Raw genomic sequence first — 21,139 nt, forward strand, 5'->3', positions numbered from 1 at the left:
AACACACATAAACAGAGAAATGTGAAATACCTGACCATTTGGAGGTATGTTTCCAATCAAATAAATCCATCTGTTAAGCCTGCAGGGACAGTTTTCACAATAATTGTTACATGTGTATTTGAGAAAGCTCAGTATTCTGGGCTCACTGTCATATTTTATTTTGAAGCTAATGAAGGATATTAGATTTATAATCACAGAATGGTTTGGTCAAAAGAAATCTTTAGAGATCATCTAGATCGACACCTTTCACTCTGTCAGGTTACTCAAAGCCCTGTCTTCAGTTTAAAGATTTAATGACAATAAGAGACTTGTAAAGAAATGAAACAGTTTTACAAGGAACAAGTTAGACACTTGGATAGGGAGAATAGTTTTCAACTGTACTCGTTCTCATGTTTTTAGATGCAATCTGCTCTACAGAAAAAAATACTGACTATGGAGTGATTTTCCTAAAGCCATAAAGGCTGCCTCTCTAATGACAGCAGCACACTCCATAAGGAACTCTACTGTGCATTATAAAAGTCTTGCAATGTTCCCCACCAGTTTCTTAGTTCTGTGACCACAAAGCACCTTCAAGCACTAGCAATACTTTTAATCTTGTCAGCGCAAAACACACTCAGGGGCAGACTGCTTTCATTTAGCATTCCCTCAGTAATGCACTTTGCTGTAACTAACTCCTGCTGCACTTGGTTCTGTTAAGAAGACCCCAACAGTACCTTGGAAGCTGAGGTATTGCTTGGGCTTTCAGCGTACAGGTGACCTCAGCTATACAGAGCAAAGCACTTCCCATCACATTTTTTTCCTCCTTCTCTGAAGAAATGAGATCAATGGCTGTTTTCAGAACAGGCACAAATGGCGCTGGATTTTCTGTGCCAAAACCTTTGCAGAGCAGCTTGAGGCTGAACAAAGCAGTCTGCCTGTTGATGGCTTGCTCCTCCTCTTCCTCCTTTCTTCTGCACTTGACAATGGCAATGAGCTCAGGAACCAGCTCTAAGAGCTGCAGGATCTGAGAGGACAGGAGAACACACACATCAGACATTCAGTTAGAAACTCAGGACCTGCAAGGTAGCTGTGGGCAGGCAGCCTTCGTGTCACTGCTCAAGAGCCCTTGCCAGGCTTGGCACTGATACTTGCCATCTTTACACAGAGTCAAGCACTTGCACATGAATCTCTGTCTGGGTACTTTTGCTTAAGGAACTGGGTTTAACCCCTCTGCCTCACCTGGCTCTTCTGCCACTTGGTGCGCTGCTGCACCTTGTTGTTCAGGAGGTCCATGGCCTTGCGTCTCACCGACGGCAGCTGGTTCATCATCAGTCCCCCGATTACAGGGATGAAGGTTTCTGTTGGCAGTAAGGCATTGACCTACAAGAAAACAAACAAAACAATACCATCAATGCTTTTGCATGCACTGTAACATGGCAGCCTCCTGATAAGACTCTGTTCAACTTCCCTCATGGGTTTCAAGAGCAAAGAAGAGAGGACAAGCCAGCAATGCTGTATCTGAGGCATGCAAAACAATAAAGCAGGTTCCAGCTAGTCTGTGTTCACTGGCTGCTAAGCAGCCATTATCACTAGCTCTGAGATTTCCTCAGCAAGTCCTTTCGTCTGCCCTCGTGAGCTCTATTCCTCTTTACCCAAAATAATTCTGCTAATGCCCTCTCTCCATGTACATCATGAAAACGGGAATATGCTTTACAGGTAAAAAAAAATTCCAACAAGATAGCCATTCAAATTCTAGAAATACATTTCTAATCAGAAAAAATAGTGAGATGGAGAGTGTAAGGATTTAATTTCATTTAGAAATACGCAACAGCATTAGATTAGTCATTTTATGAGTTAACAGTGAGAAATGTTGCCAAGAGCCATTTTTCTCCACCAGACATAGTGAAATGACTGCTTACAGCCAGTAGAATATTAAATGAAAGGAAACAAACATTCCTGGGATTTGTTCTGCTTGTCCTAAGAAGCCGTTGGCTGTAGTTATTTAGGCTGTTAGCTGAGTTTAAACATTGATGTACCAGGCTGCAGACCATCCAATGAAATATAGTACTAATGCAACAAGAAACCCTACAAAGTTTATAATCATATTAACAAGCAAAAGCAGCAATGTCCCAGTGCTAATATGGGGGATAGTGAGACTTACTTTATCCAGCATATCATAGCACTTGCTAAGCAGAACCCTCCAAAACTTGGCTGTTGGCTTGTCCACATTTCCTTCCACTGAAGATGCCACAGTGTTTATGTAGTGAAGAACTTCTTCTAACAGCCTAGAGAGAAAGGAAGTACCTTTCAGCAAGTAACAAGGAGACTAAAGAAGTCGATTGTTAATACTGGAAAGCACAAAATCTTAGAAGGCAACAAAAATACAAGGAAACGAAAGAGAAAAATTTAAAAATAAGCATTCATGGAACACAGCATTTAAATAAATCTTACACCCTTTTTCTCTTGGAACAAACATATAAGTTAGGCCTCTGCAAAAGAAACTCTCAATTTCCCTATCACTGGCTTTTACAGCACATTGGCTACATCTGTGATCTTTGATTACACCAATACAGAGCTACCTGTGAACAATGATTATTTTTTTTCTACCAATGAACCAATATATTTTGCTAAAAATCTCGAATTCCTTTAGTGATTCAGACATTAACAGCATAACAGTTATGGCCAAGCATGTACATAACCTCTATCAAAAATACAGGAAAAGAGTGGATATTGGGTAGAGCAATCTTTCAGAAATATAAAGTTTCACATTCCATTAAAAGAAAAAAAAAAAACCAAACCAAAACCAAGTAACTTGCACACAATAAATCCTGCTTATTGCAATGGACATTTAAAAAGTATAATTAGAGTAAAATATATTCTAATGGTACTTCACTTAAAGATATTCCTGGCTTGCAGTAAAAGCTCAAAATAGGAGTAGGGCATATTTAAAGCATACCTCTGTTCCAACTCCTGCAGCTCTTCTGGTTCTTCATATTCAACTATCTGGTTTAAAAAGCAAGAATGAAGATATGAAACTTTCCTCCCCTCATTAAACTGAAATGCCAGAATACACAAATTTGTTTTTTTGAATCAAATGTCCACTAACATGGTAATTATGAGTCCCTACATTTGTACTTAAGCCATCATTCTAGAAGGAAATCTGATAACCTTGGGCAATGCAGTCACATTAGCAAATGCATTTCATGCTGGTGGATGATGTTCAGCTGAAAAACTGGGACTATTTGCTATAGTCAGAGCCTGAAATTCATAACATTTTGTCTTTTCAATTAACAACATGAATCTCACACTGAATTTGGAGTTACACAGGCTGTGAGTGAAATCCCAAGCTCCATAAAGCCAGTGGGAATACACTGGGACCAGAATTTCACTTGGTTACCTATGCAACAGTTACATAAATGGAGACTGTCTGGAAAAGCCTTATTAAAAATAAATAACGTTACTGAGAGGTTTCAAAACTGTGCCAATAAAGGTGTCACCAAGATACACTGGACCCTTGAATTTAAAGTCATACTAAAAAGTGCCCCCCCCCTTGAAAATAAAGTCATACTAAAAAGTAAATTACACCTCAGCTATTACAATATGGCACAATCACTTACTGTGATCATTCTAGAAGCAAACTGCCATTATTACCTTTTTCACAAAGCTCTGAGAGGACAGAAGCTGTGACATGAATGAGACTGACAAGAATTTGAAATGTCGGAGTTGTTTGTCGGAGTGAGACTCCACATTAAAGAGCTGCCCCTCCTGATTTTTTGGCTTTGTCTTACACGTTCTTAACTTTTTTGTCCCAGGATCATCTGTTGAAGACATTGACAAAACAAATTTGCATCCAAAAATGAAAGACATTTCATTTCTGATCACAGAAACGAAGTCAAATTACAGTTGTTCAAAGCCCTATCCAGCCTGGCTTTGAACACTGATGGGGATGGGGCACCCACCACCTCCCTGAGACACTTGTTCCAGTGCTTCACCACTCTCAGAGTAAAAAGTTTCTTCCTTATATCTAATCTGAATCAATCCCCTTTTAGTTTAAAACCACTACCCCCTGCCTCTTATATTATGCATTTGCTGTCTCTGTTACCTTCTTTATTCTCTGGCAGCTCTGTCAGATACTGGATTATCTTCATCACGCTCTGGAACTGAGAACGTACATTAAATTCGCAGCAGATGGAAATCCAGAATTCAGTGTCTGCTTCCAGAACAGCATCCTGTTAATGGTTCAGAAAGAAAAAAAAGAAATATTTCAAGGATTAGGAAAGACTATTTCTATCAATACTAATAAAAATACTCAAAAACACCTCAGTGAGCTTGTGAAAATGCCATGCTGAGCTGGACACTTCCAGGATTAACAGCAGTGGTAAAAGCAGCAAGCCCTTGGAGAGAACATAGCTCCAGAGGGTAAAGAGAGAGATTAAACTGCTGCAGCAAAGACTATCTTCTCACCAACATTCATTTAATAATTCTTTCTATTTCCCCCATAAACTATGCTTTCACGTAATCTCAGGGCCTGCCTACACAAAAACTTAATAGGGCTTTCATCTTGGTCTGTAAAGAAAGACCAGAATCATGTTTCACAAACACAATTGAAGGAAAAAAACCCAACTTCATTACTATTGAAGCATTACATAATTAGATCATCAGCTCTTCAGATCAAGGACTGCTGTACAGTATGATCTGATCCATTGTTCAGGCCCCAGGACATAACACTATGAATGTGCAGAACAAGTCATGGCAAACATCACCATCAGGTTCTGCTGTAGCTCACTCAAATCCAGAGCTCACGACCTTTTCCAGCATGACCTGGGGCTTATGAGGAACCTTCCTAAAGGCAAGACCATGAAGAAAAGAGATCAGGCTCTCAAGGAAAAACTGACTCTTCAGCCTTCTAACCTTGTCTGTGCTTGGTGTTGCTGTCACAGTTTTGGTCACGTACTGCTCAAAGAGCAGCACCAGGAGAACCCAGAGGAATTTGTCTCCTCCCACCGTGGTGATCAGCTGGGACAGGATGGGCAGGCGCCGGTGCTCGGGCACGTGGGGCAGGGCATCCACAAACACACGAATGATCTTGACCACCACCTCCTCCACGCTTCCTGAGGACTCTGACAAGTCACTGTCTTCAGCCTGGGCACAAACACAGCAGCTCAGACATCTTACTGCAGGTGGGTACAAGGCCTTTCTTGCAACTTCAGAAAATAAGAGAAAGCACCAAGTGCCAGACAACAGCATTGCCAAATGCATAACCTCAAGAAAACCCTAAGTGTTCCCAAGTAAAGTTTGTAATCATACAGCTCCTATGCAGTGTTAAAGGAAGGTTCTTCAAATCAAATTTAAAAAAGGAAGAAAAACAAAAAGAACAAAAATGAGAAAAACTACTTGGCACCAGCTGAAACAAACAAGACATTATCAAGAGAAAGCAAAGCCACATCCTTCAGAAAACTTTGAGATAGGGTCTTAGATTCAAGGGCCTAGGAAAAAAAATATACATGGGCTATGTGGTCTCAAGTAACATTAGTCTCTTCCCACATGAAATAATCAAATTATTGATTATTTCATGTGGGAAGAGAACAAATAATTTATCACAGAAACTTGTGTGGGCTGCTACGTAAGGTTTTAAAGAAAAAAATTAAAGAAATCAACTTCTCTCTCTTTTTATAGAACAAAGACCTATAAAAGGAAGAAAAATGTGTACACATACAATTAAATATAGTCTGGGAAATCCTCAGCCCATTATTGAAAACATTTCTTTCCTCAATTCATTTTTACATGACATTATACATTGTGTTTCATGTTTAAATCTAATTATGATCCAGAACCAAGATTTCTTAGGTGCAAGTGAAATCTGACTGAAGAAAATGTTGATTTGAAAAACAAGGATCTATTTTTGTTTTGGTTTATAGCCATTTATCTAAGAGATGCAGGCAAAAATCAAGAAAAGCCCCACAATCACCAGCAGGAAGAATAAAAACACTTCCATTTCTTTCAGACCACATCTACTCTTCCTATGAACATGACATATTATAGGACTAATAAGCAGATTCTTCCTTCCCATGGTTCCTCCACTGAACTTGCTTGCTATTTTTATGACAAAAAGCTGGAACCTAAAAGTATGTTTCAGCTCCTCTCCATGTATATTTGTGGTAATTTTGGCTAAACCATTTATAAAGTGCAGAAACTCAAGACTGAAAAGAAGCAGCAGTCTGATGAACTTGGTCAGAGACAGAGGAGTCTGAATTACATTATATTACATACAATTTAATGTCTATCAAAATAATCCTAGAGTAGGTGAAAACTTATTCTACCACCAATATTCTAAATAAAGTTACTTAATTATTAATCTTTCCATTAAGTAGACAAATGTACCTGTATAAGAGCAGGAATAACCATCTGCACGGTCTTGTTAATTACTTGGAAAGTGTAGGTATCATCCAGACGCAGGACATTTGCTCCCATGAACGTAAAAATGGGCATAATGTTGTGAAGAACTTTATCCTGGAAAAGAACAGATGAAATTAGTTCATGCTGCTGTGCATATTGTACCTTGAGGCGTTTCTGATTCCCACAAATGACACTAGACTCCTATTAAAAAACCCCCCAAAATCAAAAGAGAATCGTGATTATCTTTCAAAATCTCCCTAAATGAATTTTAAATGCATAATGTTCCTAAATGCTACTTACTGTGTGACTGGTGGAGTACTACACATTATTTAGAAACCAAGACACACATCTAAGCAAGTAATTAGAGAGTGGAAATTGAGAGTTTAGTGTGATAAAACACCTTGTATCCTTCCACTCAGTGCCAGGTGAACACAAGTAAAACCAGCTATGAGAAGATCTGCAGAAGCACAAATGTGGTTGTGGCACAGATTCCAGTGATTTTCCCACCCACCTTTTTCTGTATCTGTAAAACATCTGCAATATCCACAATCATACAGTGTAACGTAACCATACTCATTTCAATTGTTGGCTTTTTGGAGCCTGGACTGTAATCATAGTAACCAATTTTAAGAAGGCTGGATTAGAAGTGTCACCTAGCTCAAAAGTTAGTTTCCTAGATTTTGCCAGGACTCAGAGCAATAAATTATGGGCATATTTTTAATTTAGTTTTAGTGACTGGAAGAAGTGTTTTAGATTTTAAAAGTGAGATGAAATGAATACAAAATGCTTCTTTCTATTCTGACCTTGAAAATTTGTTAAGAGCCAATATTAATGTAAAAGAAATGCGTGGTTCTCTAGCAGTTGATGGCAGTAAGATGGAAACAAAAACCCCAAACAATAAAACAACAAAATTCTCCAAAAATTTACCAGAAATATCACAGCTTTATCTTTAGGAAAACATGCTACCTTTCCAAACATGTGGAGAAAATACTGAGGTGAATCTAAAGATGCGGACTGAGTTTGATACACCTGGATACATTTTGCTGATTCAAAGCAAAAGAATCTTAGAACAGTGTACAGTCAAATTTCAGTCCATACAAGAAAAGGCCTGTTTCTTGGACAATCAAAATCAGAACAACCCAGGTCTATTATCAACTACAATTTCATTTTTCAGTGTTGTACAAGATAGGAACTTGTAAGAACGCATGTGCTAACAGGCCAGGTGTTTTCCCTTTTTATATAAAAAAGCAGGAGAAAGAAGAAACCAGGCATGAGAACTCTGACCAGTGTGGAAAGGTCAGGCAGGGCTGGTGTCAGAAAGCTGCTCCCATTTCTACTGCACTCCACTGCAAGCCACAAATGGCTGGTGACCAAAGCATCAAGACAGAGGTTTGTTTTCAACTGAAATGGAATAGAAAGCCCTAAAAGAGCAGGGAACCTGTCCATTTTGCCTCTGGCTCCTTTTCAGGAAGTTTTTCTCTGCAGAAGAGATCTGTGTGTTCTTCACTCCACCCAATACTTGGAAACCAAAGAGAAGAGCCGACGCCTAAATTCCAGGTCTTACTTACAGGAAATATTCCAGCAACAGCACCAAGGAGCAGCAGAGCATGGTGGTGTGTCTGAGGCATTTTAGAAATCCTGATGCACTGAACTATCAGTTCCACATTGAATTTTTCTTTGTCCAGGATATCTGCAGATAAAAATACTAACTGATTAACACATTAATAGTCAGCCATGTAGGAGTAAACAGTACACTCAAGCACTGTCTTCAGTGTGCAAACCATACCTAATGCATCTACAAAAAACAATTAGGAAGGCAAACTTGTATACCCTCATAGAGAAATCCCTCTCTCCTCAAGAAAACAGTGTAGACTGAGGAAAAAAACCAAGCTGAGACCATTGTATTAATGCTGAGCTGGTGAGAGAACTACCATGACATGAGTCTGGTGATTTTTACCTGCTGGGACCTTGCTACCATCTGATGACAATTTCTGACAGATGTTCAGCAGGCAGCTGAGGATCAGCTGCTTTGTATATTCCATATTTTCTTCTTTTGATGCCGCGCGTTCCAGACACCTACACATTCATGAAAACAAAGAGACTCAAAAATAAGTAACCAAACTGCATATGAAGACACAAATAAGAAACTGCAATTTTAATTTCACATAAATTCTAAATGGAGGCTTCCAAAAAGTCTATGCCAAAAGTTTTGGCAAAGTTTCTTTGCCAAAAGTTTCTTTTTTTTTTGTTTTTAAATGCATCGACTGGTCTAATAAAAGACACTTATCAAAGCACTGCCAAAAACTTAAGTACAATCTGGACTACAATTGCTAGGCTATGTACAAGCAAGACATCAGGAAAGAAAGACAAACACCCAACCTATATAAATTTATCCTAAGTGCCTGGATATAAGGCTGGCAGGAAAAACAATAATTTCCTTAGGTTACACTGGACTAAGACTGTTCCACAAGGTATTGGGAGGAATTTTAAAGCTTGGAGAATTATAATAGCTCTGCCAAAGACACAAGTTCTACCAATTATCCCAGTTTTAGGACAGGTGTCATCTTTCTTGGTAACCCCAAACCCTCTGCCCAATGAAGATTTCACACTAGAAAAGCTGTGCATCAGGTAAAAATCTTACTGTTTCAAAGGGAAAAAAATAATAACTTCCCATTCCCCTCCTCCTCCTGATTGGCCTAAAAGAAGTTCAGTTGAAAAAGGCAAGCTAAGCTACAAGACATGGCAACAAAGCAGAGACCCAGTAGCCCATATTTCTATGCTTAGGGTGTCTGCTGCAGCAGAGAGGGGTCCAGGCTCTGTTTTACCTGCTCAGAAGGTTGAAAAGTGCAGGTACCAATGCCTGTGGATGCCGAAGCTTCTTCTTGTGCTGCAGTAACTCCAGAATAAGCATCACCCTCTGCCAGCTAGAATGTTTTGTTTCTGGTGCCAATTCTGCACCTTGAGGCTTTCTAAAAAGACAGGACAAACAATCATGGATTTTCAAAGCAAATGCTACAGTGCTTCAGGAAACACACACACACACACACACACACACACACACACCCAACTAAAAAAAGACAATTTTTCTTTCACATAGTATTGTATGTCCTTCACTGCTGCTCCCTGGAGGGGTGGCAGTGTGTGGGCAGCAGCAACACATTTTAAACAAGCAACAAAAAAATTCAGACCTTACTTGAAAAAAAAAGTGCTTCTTGGAAACACTTCTGGAAGTGGGGAGGAAAAAAAAAATCTGTTGCCAGGTAACTCTCCAAATAATGATCTGCTTGCCATCCAGGAAACTTGCTTCTCTGGACTACTAGTGGTTAACACACTGACTATGCAGGCAATGGGGGGGTGTATGAGTACGTCTGTTTGTAAACTGTGACAGGTACAGTTTACACAGGGGTCAATCTAGTAGGTGGTAATTATTCAAAATGGTCAAGCGAAGGAAAATTAGAAAAGCTATTGCAAGTCAAATCAGGAAAAATAACTCAATATCCTGTTTCAATATAGCTGAAAGAATATTTAAAGAGAGTAAGTACAGTGAACAAAACACATCCTCATGAGAATGAAGAGAAGAAACAGGACAAAGATTTAAAAATTATATTACCACCTTATTGGAAACAAAATACTGTTTTTCAGTCAACTAACGAATATTTTGATGAACATCTGTTAGTTTTCAGCCAAGTGTATGTAATTTGTCCATGCATCTATATTTTAAACTAACCCTACCATTAACAAAAATGAATCTTGTTCAACTGTGTCATGATTCTGTAACAGCAACTCTCAAGATTAAATACACTGGATTTTTGAATATATTTTGACTGTATTTCCATGAGCTCTCAGACAGTGACATGAGTTGGTTTTTCTATGTCAAAAGTAGCTTGGATTTATTTTACTGTGAAAAGAAGAAAAGGTTTCTTGGGTTTTCAGTACAACCTATGCAATGTATTAAGACAAGTGGTGTTTTCAAACTGCACAGATAATACTTGTGGGTTTCTAGTTATTTTACCTCTGTTGCTGTATTTTCTGCCTTCTAGTCTGTTGAACAGTGGCCAGACTTTTGGTTTTCTCAGGAGGCTCCAGTTCTTTGACAATCTGCTCAGCACACACTATAATCTGAAACAAAACAATAACAATGCAAGCACAGATGAACAATTTGTCCCATCACATATCTTTTTTAAAACACATCCCTTTCATGCACATATAATCCATATATTCCTGTCCTATTCCCAGAAAATTAAAATCAATGCAGCAGAAAAGAAGCGACTTCTGCTGCATTCCTTCACTTAGTGTAGTAAGCAACTGACAGGTGGTTATTAAAGAAACATCTTTTAAAAGCAGTTATTTACCAAAATTTTCATGCTATTAACACCATTCTTTGACAAAAAGCTTCCCATTCCTTTCCCACTATAAATGATATAAACAACAAATGTTACTGAATGTACGAGCACAAAATCACACTGCAATGGCTTTAAACATATTTCTGGAGGTTGCCACTTACCCCTTTAAACACACTGCTGATTGTCTGGGCACAAAGTGGGTTCTTACAGTTTAAGAGTAAGTCAAACAATACTTTTAGTAGCTTCTGTTGCACCATCCCGTCTGACACAGCTGCAAAGAACGGCTTAGTGATCTACAAAAGGGGAAAAAAAAAAAAAAGTATGCAGAGAGGTTTACTTTAAGAGGGTAAGAAACCCACAAGGTGTTGAATTATTATATGTTGGATTCTGTATGACATACCCCATTCATACAGTACTGCAAAAATGCATATTAACTACATATTTGTATATATCCAGGAATGGATATATACAAAAAGATGTTGATCACAGACACATGAAATATCCAACAGACAAACTGCTTTCTGAAGTTTTTCACACAACTGACTGGTGTGGGGGACAAACTTGCTCTTGCCAGCCTTCGGGAAAGACAAGCCAACACCTGGCCAATATAGGCCCAAATCTGTAGCTTCCTTCAAATTGAACTATTTCTCACCTACTGTATTTTGTTGACAATTTTTCCTCAGATGAAAAACATTAAGTAAAGCTCTTGCCTGACTGACAAAAACCTAAAACCTGTGGAACAGCAGTATCTGTAATGATACAGGAACTCATCTGTGAGCAAATACAGTATTGATATTTTGTGCTTGTCAAAATGCAAAAAATAGATCAAGCAGCAGTATCTCCTTCTGATAATTTTGAGAGTTCAAGTTTTACAGCCTGTTTAGATGTTTTGAAGACAGTATGGAGACACAGAAATCTTGTAGTAAAAAAAAAAAAAAAAAGACAGGTTGAAAGCTATGGACTCCTCCACACGGAAAGAGCCCTTGTAAATCCAATCTCAAACATTGCTGGCTGCTTTAAGCATAAATATAAACAAAGGGTATTTCATAAAGCCATACCTGCCCAAGTGCTGTGATCTGAAATGGTGGAATTTCTTCATATATTTTCTTGGCAGCATGCAGACTTTTGATAAATAAATCCAGACTCTTCTGATTCTTGCACAGGAGGGTTGCTGAATATTCATTAAACTTTCCAAGGATTAGATGCAGGAGAATGACTTCATCTTTTAGCATTGCCTCAGGTCTGTTAAAGACCTTCTCTAGCAGACGGTCTAGTGCAGGCAAGAGGTGAGAGAGAACCATCTGCAAACAGAGAAAATGCATAACAGAAGTTTTTATCCATTCCCAGTTTAACAACTTTCCAGTAGCACAGCTTCATTTTACTGCAGCATCCCATCTCTTGGACCACACTGCACACAGTATTTTAGGCAGCAGCTGTTCAATTGGAAAAATACAAGGCATAATATGAGATGGGTACCCCAAGTACATGCTCATCTGCTCCTTAGCTATTTTCATTTGCAGAACAGCATTTCAAAATTTCAAAGTACAGAAACAAGGTAATTTTTCCACCCATTTATGACTGCTGTTTTCCACAAAACCCAAATGTGAAGCAAAACAACTAACCCCCTCTATGCAGTTCATAATCTTTTCAAGACACATACAACTGAACAGAACATAAAAATTCAAATTTAATTCATTTTTTGAACTTTGAAGTCATATTTTCCAGCATTTTGAGAACTCTGAATATTCAGCTAGATAAGACTAGGTTAATATATATAAAAGAAATTGACATTCACTACTCAATACCTCGGTACAGAAAACTCTATGTTCACTAACCAAAGTAATACATTTCTTCTGTAACAATCTCTTCTGAAACAGTATTTTTTAGTAGCCATTACATTCCAAATTCTGTAGCCATTACATTCCAGAAGGAGCATGGAAAGGTTCTATGTTTCATTAAATCATACTTTGCAGCTTTACTGCATATTATTGGAGGTGTCAACTTAATACCTAATAATCTAGTACATTATGGAATTATTTAGCAGCATTGTTACTAAATGATATGTGATTTCAGCATTTCACTCAAGTGCAGAATCCATAAAAACCTCAAAAGGCAGCACTTACTTCACCATGGATTTCATGAAGAATTTTCATTAAGTTTCTTGCAATATATGATGGGAAAACACGGCTCTGTACACAATCAAGTATGTTTTCCAAAGCTTCCAACAATTTTTTTTTCTGGGATTTCTGTTTTGTCTCTGTCTCAAGATCCTCAAATAGAGTTCCCATAAGCTAGTTCATTAGCAAAGAGAAAATTAAGTTATTTTCTTGCAATAAAAATGCCTTAAAAGAACAATTATTTGATGCTTTCATAACACTGTCATCTATATATAAGCAGAGTTCTTCATCTGGAAATAAACCACTGTAAATGCCTCTTAAGTTCTCAGCTCTCTGCATGTAATAAATCAACTGAATGTTTTTATTGTTCCTAGAAAAATATATAAATCAGTCCACTATATGATACAAAGACAAACAACTTTCCTGGTTAACATGATTTCTTTTCTGTGAGATAGAAGCTCACAGCAGCAGACAAAACTTGTATTAATGTACACCTTAATTAAAAAATTACCTGTGCTATGTATGTAGGGTCAGATACAATCTCTTCTGTCTTTTGCTCCAAATGCTGAAGGAGAGGATAAAACAGAGACTCCTTTATTCCTCTCAAGGAATGGAGGCAGTTGAGAGCAGCCCTTCGAACTTCACTCACAGGACTAGCCAAGTTAACTAGCAGAGATATCACCACTGCAAGAACAATGAGGGAAGGAGCAAAAGAACAGAGGAAAGTGAGCGGTGAAAATTTCACTGTAGCTGGCCCTGAAGAGGCATCAACATTACTTTGGAATTAAGAAGTTGTCTCTTTTCACTGTAAACCTCTAAGGTACACAAAACCAATAGGAGTCTCAAGGATTCATGACTCTGAACTTCATCACAGTCCTTATATTCATGTTTTATCCCAGAGGTCATATATTGCTACTGCCACACCCTGAGACTGCACAGACAGCAATGGCCTGTAACTGACTCCTTCAGCACAGCCCTGTGCTCCTTAAACACTTATAAAATTTTTGAAAAGTGGCTTCACTTAGTTCAAGCTTGAACTTTTAACTGCACCAGTGAATCAACAAGAGAACTGTCTCAGCCCAGTGCAGCTGAACATAAATAACTCGAGATACCCTTCATGGTATAAAATATTGTAAAATTGCACAAAATGAAAAAGTGCACTGATTGAGTTTTAAGATGAGAGACAGACAGACAGATAGGTACTGTTTTACTTTACCTGGAGATGATGGTGATAGCAGTTGTTTCTTTTTCTGGTTTGTTTGTGATTCAAGCAGTGCATAGCCAATATACAGAGCCTGAGTCTGTAGCATTGCACTGACTTCATAGTTCAGTTGATTTGAAAGGTTATAACTGTAAGTCCATAAAATGGAAAGGAATTTGAAGAGAATCTCTGAATCTTCTAGATGCTCCTTAAATTTAACACAATGGAAAGGAAAAAAAAAAAAAAGTACTTGTTTAGTTTATTTGGCAAACTACTACTGAAAATATTTGATAAACCACCCCACCCACTTCAAATGAGTACACCAAAAGAGAACTGTGTCTCAGAAAAAGACTCTTTTGGGAAGAAAAATTATTGAGTAAATGCTGCACATATACGCAAGGCCAGATGTTATTTATATATGCATGTGAAAAACCATGAGATGATATAATAAGGAAACACAAAATTTTTCCTATAAGATTTCCTTCCAGTTTCTGTATTTAAACACTACCAAATTTTAGAGAGCAACCCTTTGTCTTGCTACCAGAGAGAACCAAAACTTCTTGCTCAAACTTTAGGCTCTTGATCTTGTCCTGCGAATCAATGTTATGTTTTCATCTTTGCCTCTACTTGTACATTTGTGTTTTGTTTTGTTTTTCAACTTTAGTTTTCCATTATTACACTTAATTAGGGTTAAGTAACCCAGCTGAAGAATACACTACCATCTCTTCACAGTACTTGAATGCCACAAGCAGTGTTACATGACCTGTTGACCATTTTTCTTAGTTTTCCTTAAAAGTAATCCAACCATGAAATAGTGAATGACTCTGACTCATAATTCAGAGCAACAAATGCAAAAATAATACCTTGAATAAGAGATTCATCAATGCTCTGTACTGAAGAGCATTGCTTCCCTCACTAGCTCCACTGACAAGCAGGTCAAACAGCCCCAAAAAGAGGTGCAGGTAGTCTTGGCTATCTCGCTTCAGAGACTCAGGATTCCACCAAGATTTCTCTAAAAAATACAGGTTATAATTAAGACACAGCAGGTGCATAGGAACACCCTCAGGAACCAGGAGAAAACAGACATCTCAAGTTAAAAGAGGACAATACATTTGGTTAATTTCATGTTCACAAGCAATCTTTACAGATGTTGATAACAAATGAGAAGGATAGGGAAACAACATCTCCTTGATTCCAACAACTTCTGAAGGAAAAAAAAAAAAAACTTTCCTTTTTCACTGGTGTAAGCAACAGGCAAAATCTTAACACCTACCTTTTGCAAAGGACAGGGGGAGTTTTAGGCCATTAATGAAGTTTTTCAATAAGAACAGGACCATAGCTGACTCCTCTGCATGAGCAGTCTCATCATTATAGAGCTTTTGTATATATGCACTTAACAAGCCCTCAGGCACCAAAGTGTCCTCTACTGTTTCAACAGACCAGCTTAGGGGAGTTTCCTGTGAATGGAAATCAATTTTAACATATTCTGTCACAATTCCACGCAAAAGAAACCAGAAATTTAGCATTGAAATTCAGCAACATTTCATTTCCAACCCCCAAAGAGGTATCCTTATGGAGTGAATTACATTTCTGATTTTACATTGAAACTTGCATCTGCAGTTTTAAAACCTCTGCTGGCTCTTTCCACCATAATTACAGTGTATATAAATGAGGTAACAGAAGAGTGAAATATCAGTCTCTCTAAAATATCTCTTCAAAGGGATTGGGAATTGCAGCATTTCTGACAGTTTAACACTTTCATCTAGCTCTGTTCCAGAAAAATAATCCATGTTTCAGATACTTGCATACACAAAAAATCATTAATGGAATAACCTGAGGGCAGAATAAATAATTACCATGTGCTACTATGCGTGTATATATGAGGTGATGTACACACAGAAACACAACCCTGCTCACATGGGTTTCTTACACACAGAAAAAAAACCTAGAGCTGTTTCTCAACAAAATAAGTCAAGAAAACTCCAATGGAAACACACATAAAATATTAGAGTACTCCTTAATGGCTCTATTGTCAAGTGTGTGTTTTTGCTCTGAGAAGAAATGAAGGTGAGATTTTTCACTTCAAGTTTCTGAACCTGGTCTTCAGTAAAAACAATTAAAAAAAACTTCTTAATACTGTTTTCAGTACAAAGAAAATGCCTTCTCCACACTGTTTACATCTTACCTCTGCAGGTTCACAAGTTCTGAGATTCTTAATTTTTTTATCCAAGAAGCGGAAGACTCTGATAGCCACTGGAAAATAATTTTCCTTCATCTGTGCATTGCAGCAGCACTGAACAAGCACTGCACCAATTATATATGTAGTTACTTTCTGTCTCACACTGTCAGATTCTGTTTCAGCAACAAGTATCAGGTCATCAACCTTAGAAAAAAAGTGGAGGACAACAAAAATCAGTGTAACAGCGGGACTTCCCTACGACTAAACTGAACACATAAGTGAAAAGTGGTGTGTCCTGGATTGACAAGCAATATGTATTCCATTTGCCATCTGTATGGCAGCTGCCTTCTGTTAAGTGGGCAGTTTTCCATATCTCTTCCACAACCAATCCTCCCTCTAGAGACACATCTGCTGATAACAGGCTATTGAAAGTCACTGCATGACTGATAAGAACTAGAGCATCCCATTGTGAGATGCTCCGCCAAGAGGGAGGAGCCAAGCATTCCTACATGGATATAATCCTGAGATTCTGAAACGCCAGCAGAGCTTCTCCACTGGATTTCCCAGAGGAAACAGTTGCCTCTTCCACTGGATCTTCAGAGGAAGAGCACACCCTTTTCTACAGGATCCCTGCTCCAACAGAACCACACTGCAGCCACAATTCCAATTGCACTGCTACCAGTACCCTGACCAACAGGGTGTCAGGCTGTATTCTGACTCTGTCAGTGTTGTTTTAGTTTACTGCACTGTTTATTTTATCTTTTTAAAACTTTCTTCTCTAAGAAAGACCTGTTATACCTGCTCCCATATTTTTTGCCTGAGAACACCTTAATTTCAAATTTATAACAATTCAGAGGGAGAGGGGTTACATTTTCCATTTCAGGGGAGGCTCCTGCCTTCCTCAGCAGACAGCTGCCTTTCTAAACCAAGACATGGTGTAATACTGTTTAGTTTCTATCATAGGTAAAAAGTTACTGTCTGCTGTAACTGTACTCTTTGAAACCTTGCAATGCACAAGCATCAGCTTCTATGATCTACCCACAGGTATACCTGCTCACTCTCTAGAATTTTTTTTTCACTTAAGTAAAAATTCCTCAAATTTAGTTACAATAATCATTTGTCAAAAAAGGTAATCACTTCTTTTCCTTAAGTTAAGGAAGAAATTGGTTTTACATGGATGCTACTGTGGTTAGGCATTTTTTTTACATATATATATATATATATATATATGTAAATTGCATATAAATACAGACATATATCTATATATATAATTTTATACATATACATATATTTGCCTAGCAACTTGATGATAGCATAGTAGTGCCTAGAGCAGCCATGCAAAGTTCTTCAATATCACATTTGTTTTATTACAGTCACCACCTGAAAAGTAAAACTTCTTTAAGGTTAGGCTGACATAGTATACTCACCATTTGCAATAGTAAGGAAGGGTCCCCTGATGTCAAATTTCCAGAAAGTAGAAGAATAATTTTCTCATTGGCCACTCCAACCAACTCTGCAGACTCAGCAGATTTAATTGCCTCTTCAAGAGCTAATTCAAGAGGAAAAAAAATCAAATAATCTAGGTATAAAATTAATGTATTAACATACTGGTGGCTCAATAGTATTTAGAATGAGATAGAAACATACTTAACAATTTCTACCTCTTTTCAAAGAGTTTTTTTCAAAATCCATTCACAGTTACAGCATGATAGCCTGATAGTGACAGCCTGCCTCCTTCAATATGTGTTTAGGTTCAATAAGGATGAGGTCCTAACTTGCCACAAGTTTTCTCTTATCAAATTAATTACAAGGAACACTTTACCTTCTGGCCAGCCTTTCAGTAAAGGATGTAAGGAGCAGAGATCAGACTGTGACAAACAAACAGCCATTTTCCAATCTGCAGATTTTGAATTTGCATTAGTGATTATCATAAAAGGTAACAACTGCATTACTGCTGCATCTAGCAGTTCTTTCTTCTCTTTCAAAATCTCCTCTTTGACTAAAATTTTTAGTGCTTGCTCCAAAACCTTGTACCTGAAAGAGAACAAATCATGTCGAAAATACATTACTCAAGCACATCAGCACCATTTATTTGATTTGTTCTCTATTTTCCATGGTGACTTTCTGTATCTAAACAGCAGTAACAACAAATAAGGAATTAATGGTAAATGGTATGAAAATAACTGGACATCTTTCCTGTAACTCAGCATAGACATAGCATAACAAAAAGCATTTGCAGAGAAACAGTTTTTAAAGTACTCTTTATAGTTACTTTAGAAAAAATTAATTTGTACAGAAAGAATGTAGACTGAAAAAAAAAGCACAAACATACCATTTTCCATCCTTTGAAAGATCAGCTCTCTGAAAAATGTTCAAAAGACTTGATACTATTACTTCTGGATTGACTTGGTCTCTGAAAATCTGAAGGATAATCAAGCAAAATAAATGAAAATACAACAATATACAAAACAGTCTGCCACATCATAATGGAAAATGCATCTGCTATAACAAGTAGGAACAGAGATCAAATATTACTAACTGCATTTCTGCTGATGCTCATGTAATGAAAATACTATCAGGTGAAAAGAAGTAATAAGGCTGCCCAGTATGTCCTCTCGATATGCTAAAGTATGGAGAATTTATTGAATGTGGAAATGTTTAGTAAAATTGATAAACGATATGCAAACTATGTTATAATTAAACAAGAATTGGTTTTACTTTACATTGCATCTGGATAACAAAAATAAAAGGCACATTAACAAAAGACAGTAAAGTTTAAAGGACACCTCATGTGCTTCTTCTATTCCAATTTACTGGTGATCAAGAATGAATGAACACACAGTACCAATTCCACTACTAATATTCTCCACTACTACTAGCAGAAGCCATAAAGACAGACTGTTACTCTAGCTGGAAACAATCAGTACAATGCATACCAGAGTCCTATCCAGTAAACCTGAGCTGGAGCTCAGGACTTTGCCACTATCAACTGACCAAATGACTCGCATATGGAAAAACTCAGCTGAGCACCTCTCACTGGAGTAATGTCTTGTGACTGCACCACTTTCCATCCAAAAGACAGATAGTGTGGCTTGCCTTTTTATAGAAAAACATACAGAATAAGCAGGAAATGTGCCTCAGATAAAGATTTAAGTATGCTTCAGTAGCTACATAAAAAAAAAAAAAAAAAGAAAAACAAAATGGATAAATTCACTTTAACTACCTAGCCCCAGCCCTTGGTAAGGATCAGGGAGCAGAGATTTGGGGGGAATGTGTGAGATGGCAAACAACATAAGCCTCCTGTATTTGTGCTGCTTTATTCTGTTAAAGGATAAAAGTCATGCAATAGGAACACAAGGACAAGAACGACAACTACACAGAATACATTCCAGACACACACACACACATTCAAGACCAGGTAACATCTCACATGCCTGAAGACACACACTCACCTCTAAAGAACTGAGAGCAGACATCACAACATCTCTGTTGTCATCCTTGAGCCGTCCAAAAATTGCTTCCTCTATGAAAGCCTGATCAAAGCCTTCCTGAAAAAATAAAGGAAAACAGAGTCAAAAGGAAAATAAATCATTTGTCTGTAGAACACTTTACAGGCTTTTAATGAAATATCTGAATTCTAGTGTAAGAGAAGTGGTAATATAATCTAAATTAAACCTCATAGGCAGACTAACTTTCAATAACAAAAGAAAGAAAACTAGAAATATTAACTAACTTGGATTTTATGAGAACGCGAGCAGCTAATCAACAAGAACTACATCCAGACTCCAGAATATGGGGAAATGGTGACAGAAGCCTACTGAAAACACCATGAAAAGCAGTAAGGATGACACAGGCACAGTTTCACACACCACTCATCTTCAACTGCTAAGTCTGGCAAACAGCTTTTTGAAGACATTCTATGTTAAATCAGTTCTGTAAGTGAGAGGTTCAGACACAAACCTTTGAAGTTTCAATAACGTCTTTCAAATGCTGAAGAGCCAGGACCCGCACGGCAGGCTGAGGATGATTCAAGCTAAGCAGAAGGGAGGTATCAGAGACTTCCAGAAACTGAAATACAGATTTCACAGTGACCCCATTGCATGTTAAAAATGTTTTAAATATACATAAGGATAATGGGAGACATTCTTATGGCAATTTTTTTGTATCAGAAGAAAACCTGCACAATCAAGACCTAGAAAGTAAAACTACAGCACAATGATATGGTATAGCTGTTTTAAATTATTAAATTTCTTCACTGTTGGAGACAGTTTTTGGAAGACAGCTTGAAAAGTACAGTAAGCCACAGACACCACTATGTCCTAGAAAAGCATTACGCTTATCTAAGGATTCTGAGAAAGCTCTAGTGACAATATCAGTGTGACAGAGCACAGACAGAGACTGCTAAAAAGGCATCCCTGCTAGTCCAATTGCGTGCACTTATCTCAGGAACCTTAAAAGCTGGAAGAGAGTCATATGCCTTTGTTCTGCATGCCTTGTGTTTCTGTTAATCCACTTGTTACCCAGACACAGAATCTGTGCCTTTGTTAAATCAGTACAAACATACAGGAAGCGCTTCTTTATGTAGTTTGTCATGTTTGCTTTCAGTCCTTCAATCATTGCAAACAACAGCCATAATACTAACCAGCTCTTCTAATAAATTCCTTGGCCAGATCTGTTGTAGTAATGGTTATTCTGTGTTAGGCTGAGTTTCAATTGCTCTTCAGAAATGGCACAGGAAGAACTCTGTGGTCACTCTGTTCTTCCCTGTTACCGACTGCAAACATTCATAAAATCAGTGCAAGGAAAAGGACCAAGCCATCTTCTTTTAACAGTGATAAAGTTGTTTCTCAGCTTCCTCAAAACAGACATCTCTGCCACTGACAACATCCCTAAGTAAGATGAGGCCTTGCTGGGCACCACTGTG

At 37.8% G+C, this 21,139-nt stretch overlaps 1 protein-coding gene across 1 annotated transcript in view; it reads right to left on the reverse strand.

Annotated features, from left to right (window-relative positions):
• Window positions 1-21,139, reverse strand: part of HEATR1 (HEAT repeat containing 1) — a 35,417-nt gene that overhangs the window by 4,979 nt on the left and 9,299 nt on the right. Inside the window, exons 12-36 of the mRNA XM_018917077.3 lie at window positions 20,176-20,283; window positions 19,668-19,763; window positions 18,548-18,636; window positions 18,038-18,249; window positions 17,643-17,764; window positions 16,222-16,419; window positions 15,310-15,493; window positions 14,900-15,048; window positions 14,052-14,244; window positions 13,347-13,519; window positions 12,842-13,009; window positions 11,777-12,019; window positions 10,880-11,011; window positions 10,388-10,494; window positions 9,201-9,344; window positions 8,333-8,451; window positions 7,944-8,065; window positions 6,361-6,489; window positions 4,891-5,121; window positions 4,082-4,208; window positions 3,631-3,797; window positions 2,936-2,982; window positions 2,141-2,264; window positions 1,219-1,359; window positions 714-1,003 (exon numbers count right to left, since the gene is read on the reverse strand). Of these exons, the coding sequence (XP_018772622.3) occupies window positions 714-1,003; window positions 1,219-1,359; window positions 2,141-2,264; window positions 2,936-2,982; window positions 3,631-3,797; window positions 4,082-4,208; window positions 4,891-5,121; window positions 6,361-6,489; window positions 7,944-8,065; window positions 8,333-8,451; window positions 9,201-9,344; window positions 10,388-10,494; window positions 10,880-11,011; window positions 11,777-12,019; window positions 12,842-13,009; window positions 13,347-13,519; window positions 14,052-14,244; window positions 14,900-15,048; window positions 15,310-15,493; window positions 16,222-16,419; window positions 17,643-17,764; window positions 18,038-18,249; window positions 18,548-18,636; window positions 19,668-19,763; window positions 20,176-20,283 (3,815 nt within the window). The remainder of the gene's footprint in view (window positions 1-713; window positions 1,004-1,218; window positions 1,360-2,140; window positions 2,265-2,935; window positions 2,983-3,630; window positions 3,798-4,081; window positions 4,209-4,890; window positions 5,122-6,360; window positions 6,490-7,943; window positions 8,066-8,332; window positions 8,452-9,200; window positions 9,345-10,387; window positions 10,495-10,879; window positions 11,012-11,776; window positions 12,020-12,841; window positions 13,010-13,346; window positions 13,520-14,051; window positions 14,245-14,899; window positions 15,049-15,309; window positions 15,494-16,221; window positions 16,420-17,642; window positions 17,765-18,037; window positions 18,250-18,547; window positions 18,637-19,667; window positions 19,764-20,175; window positions 20,284-21,139) is intronic.

The sequence above is a fragment of the Serinus canaria genome, chromosome 3, assembly GCF_022539315.1.
Source record: "Serinus canaria isolate serCan28SL12 chromosome 3, serCan2020, whole genome shotgun sequence".
Classification (NCBI taxonomy): Eukaryota; Metazoa; Chordata; class Aves; order Passeriformes; family Fringillidae; genus Serinus; species Serinus canaria.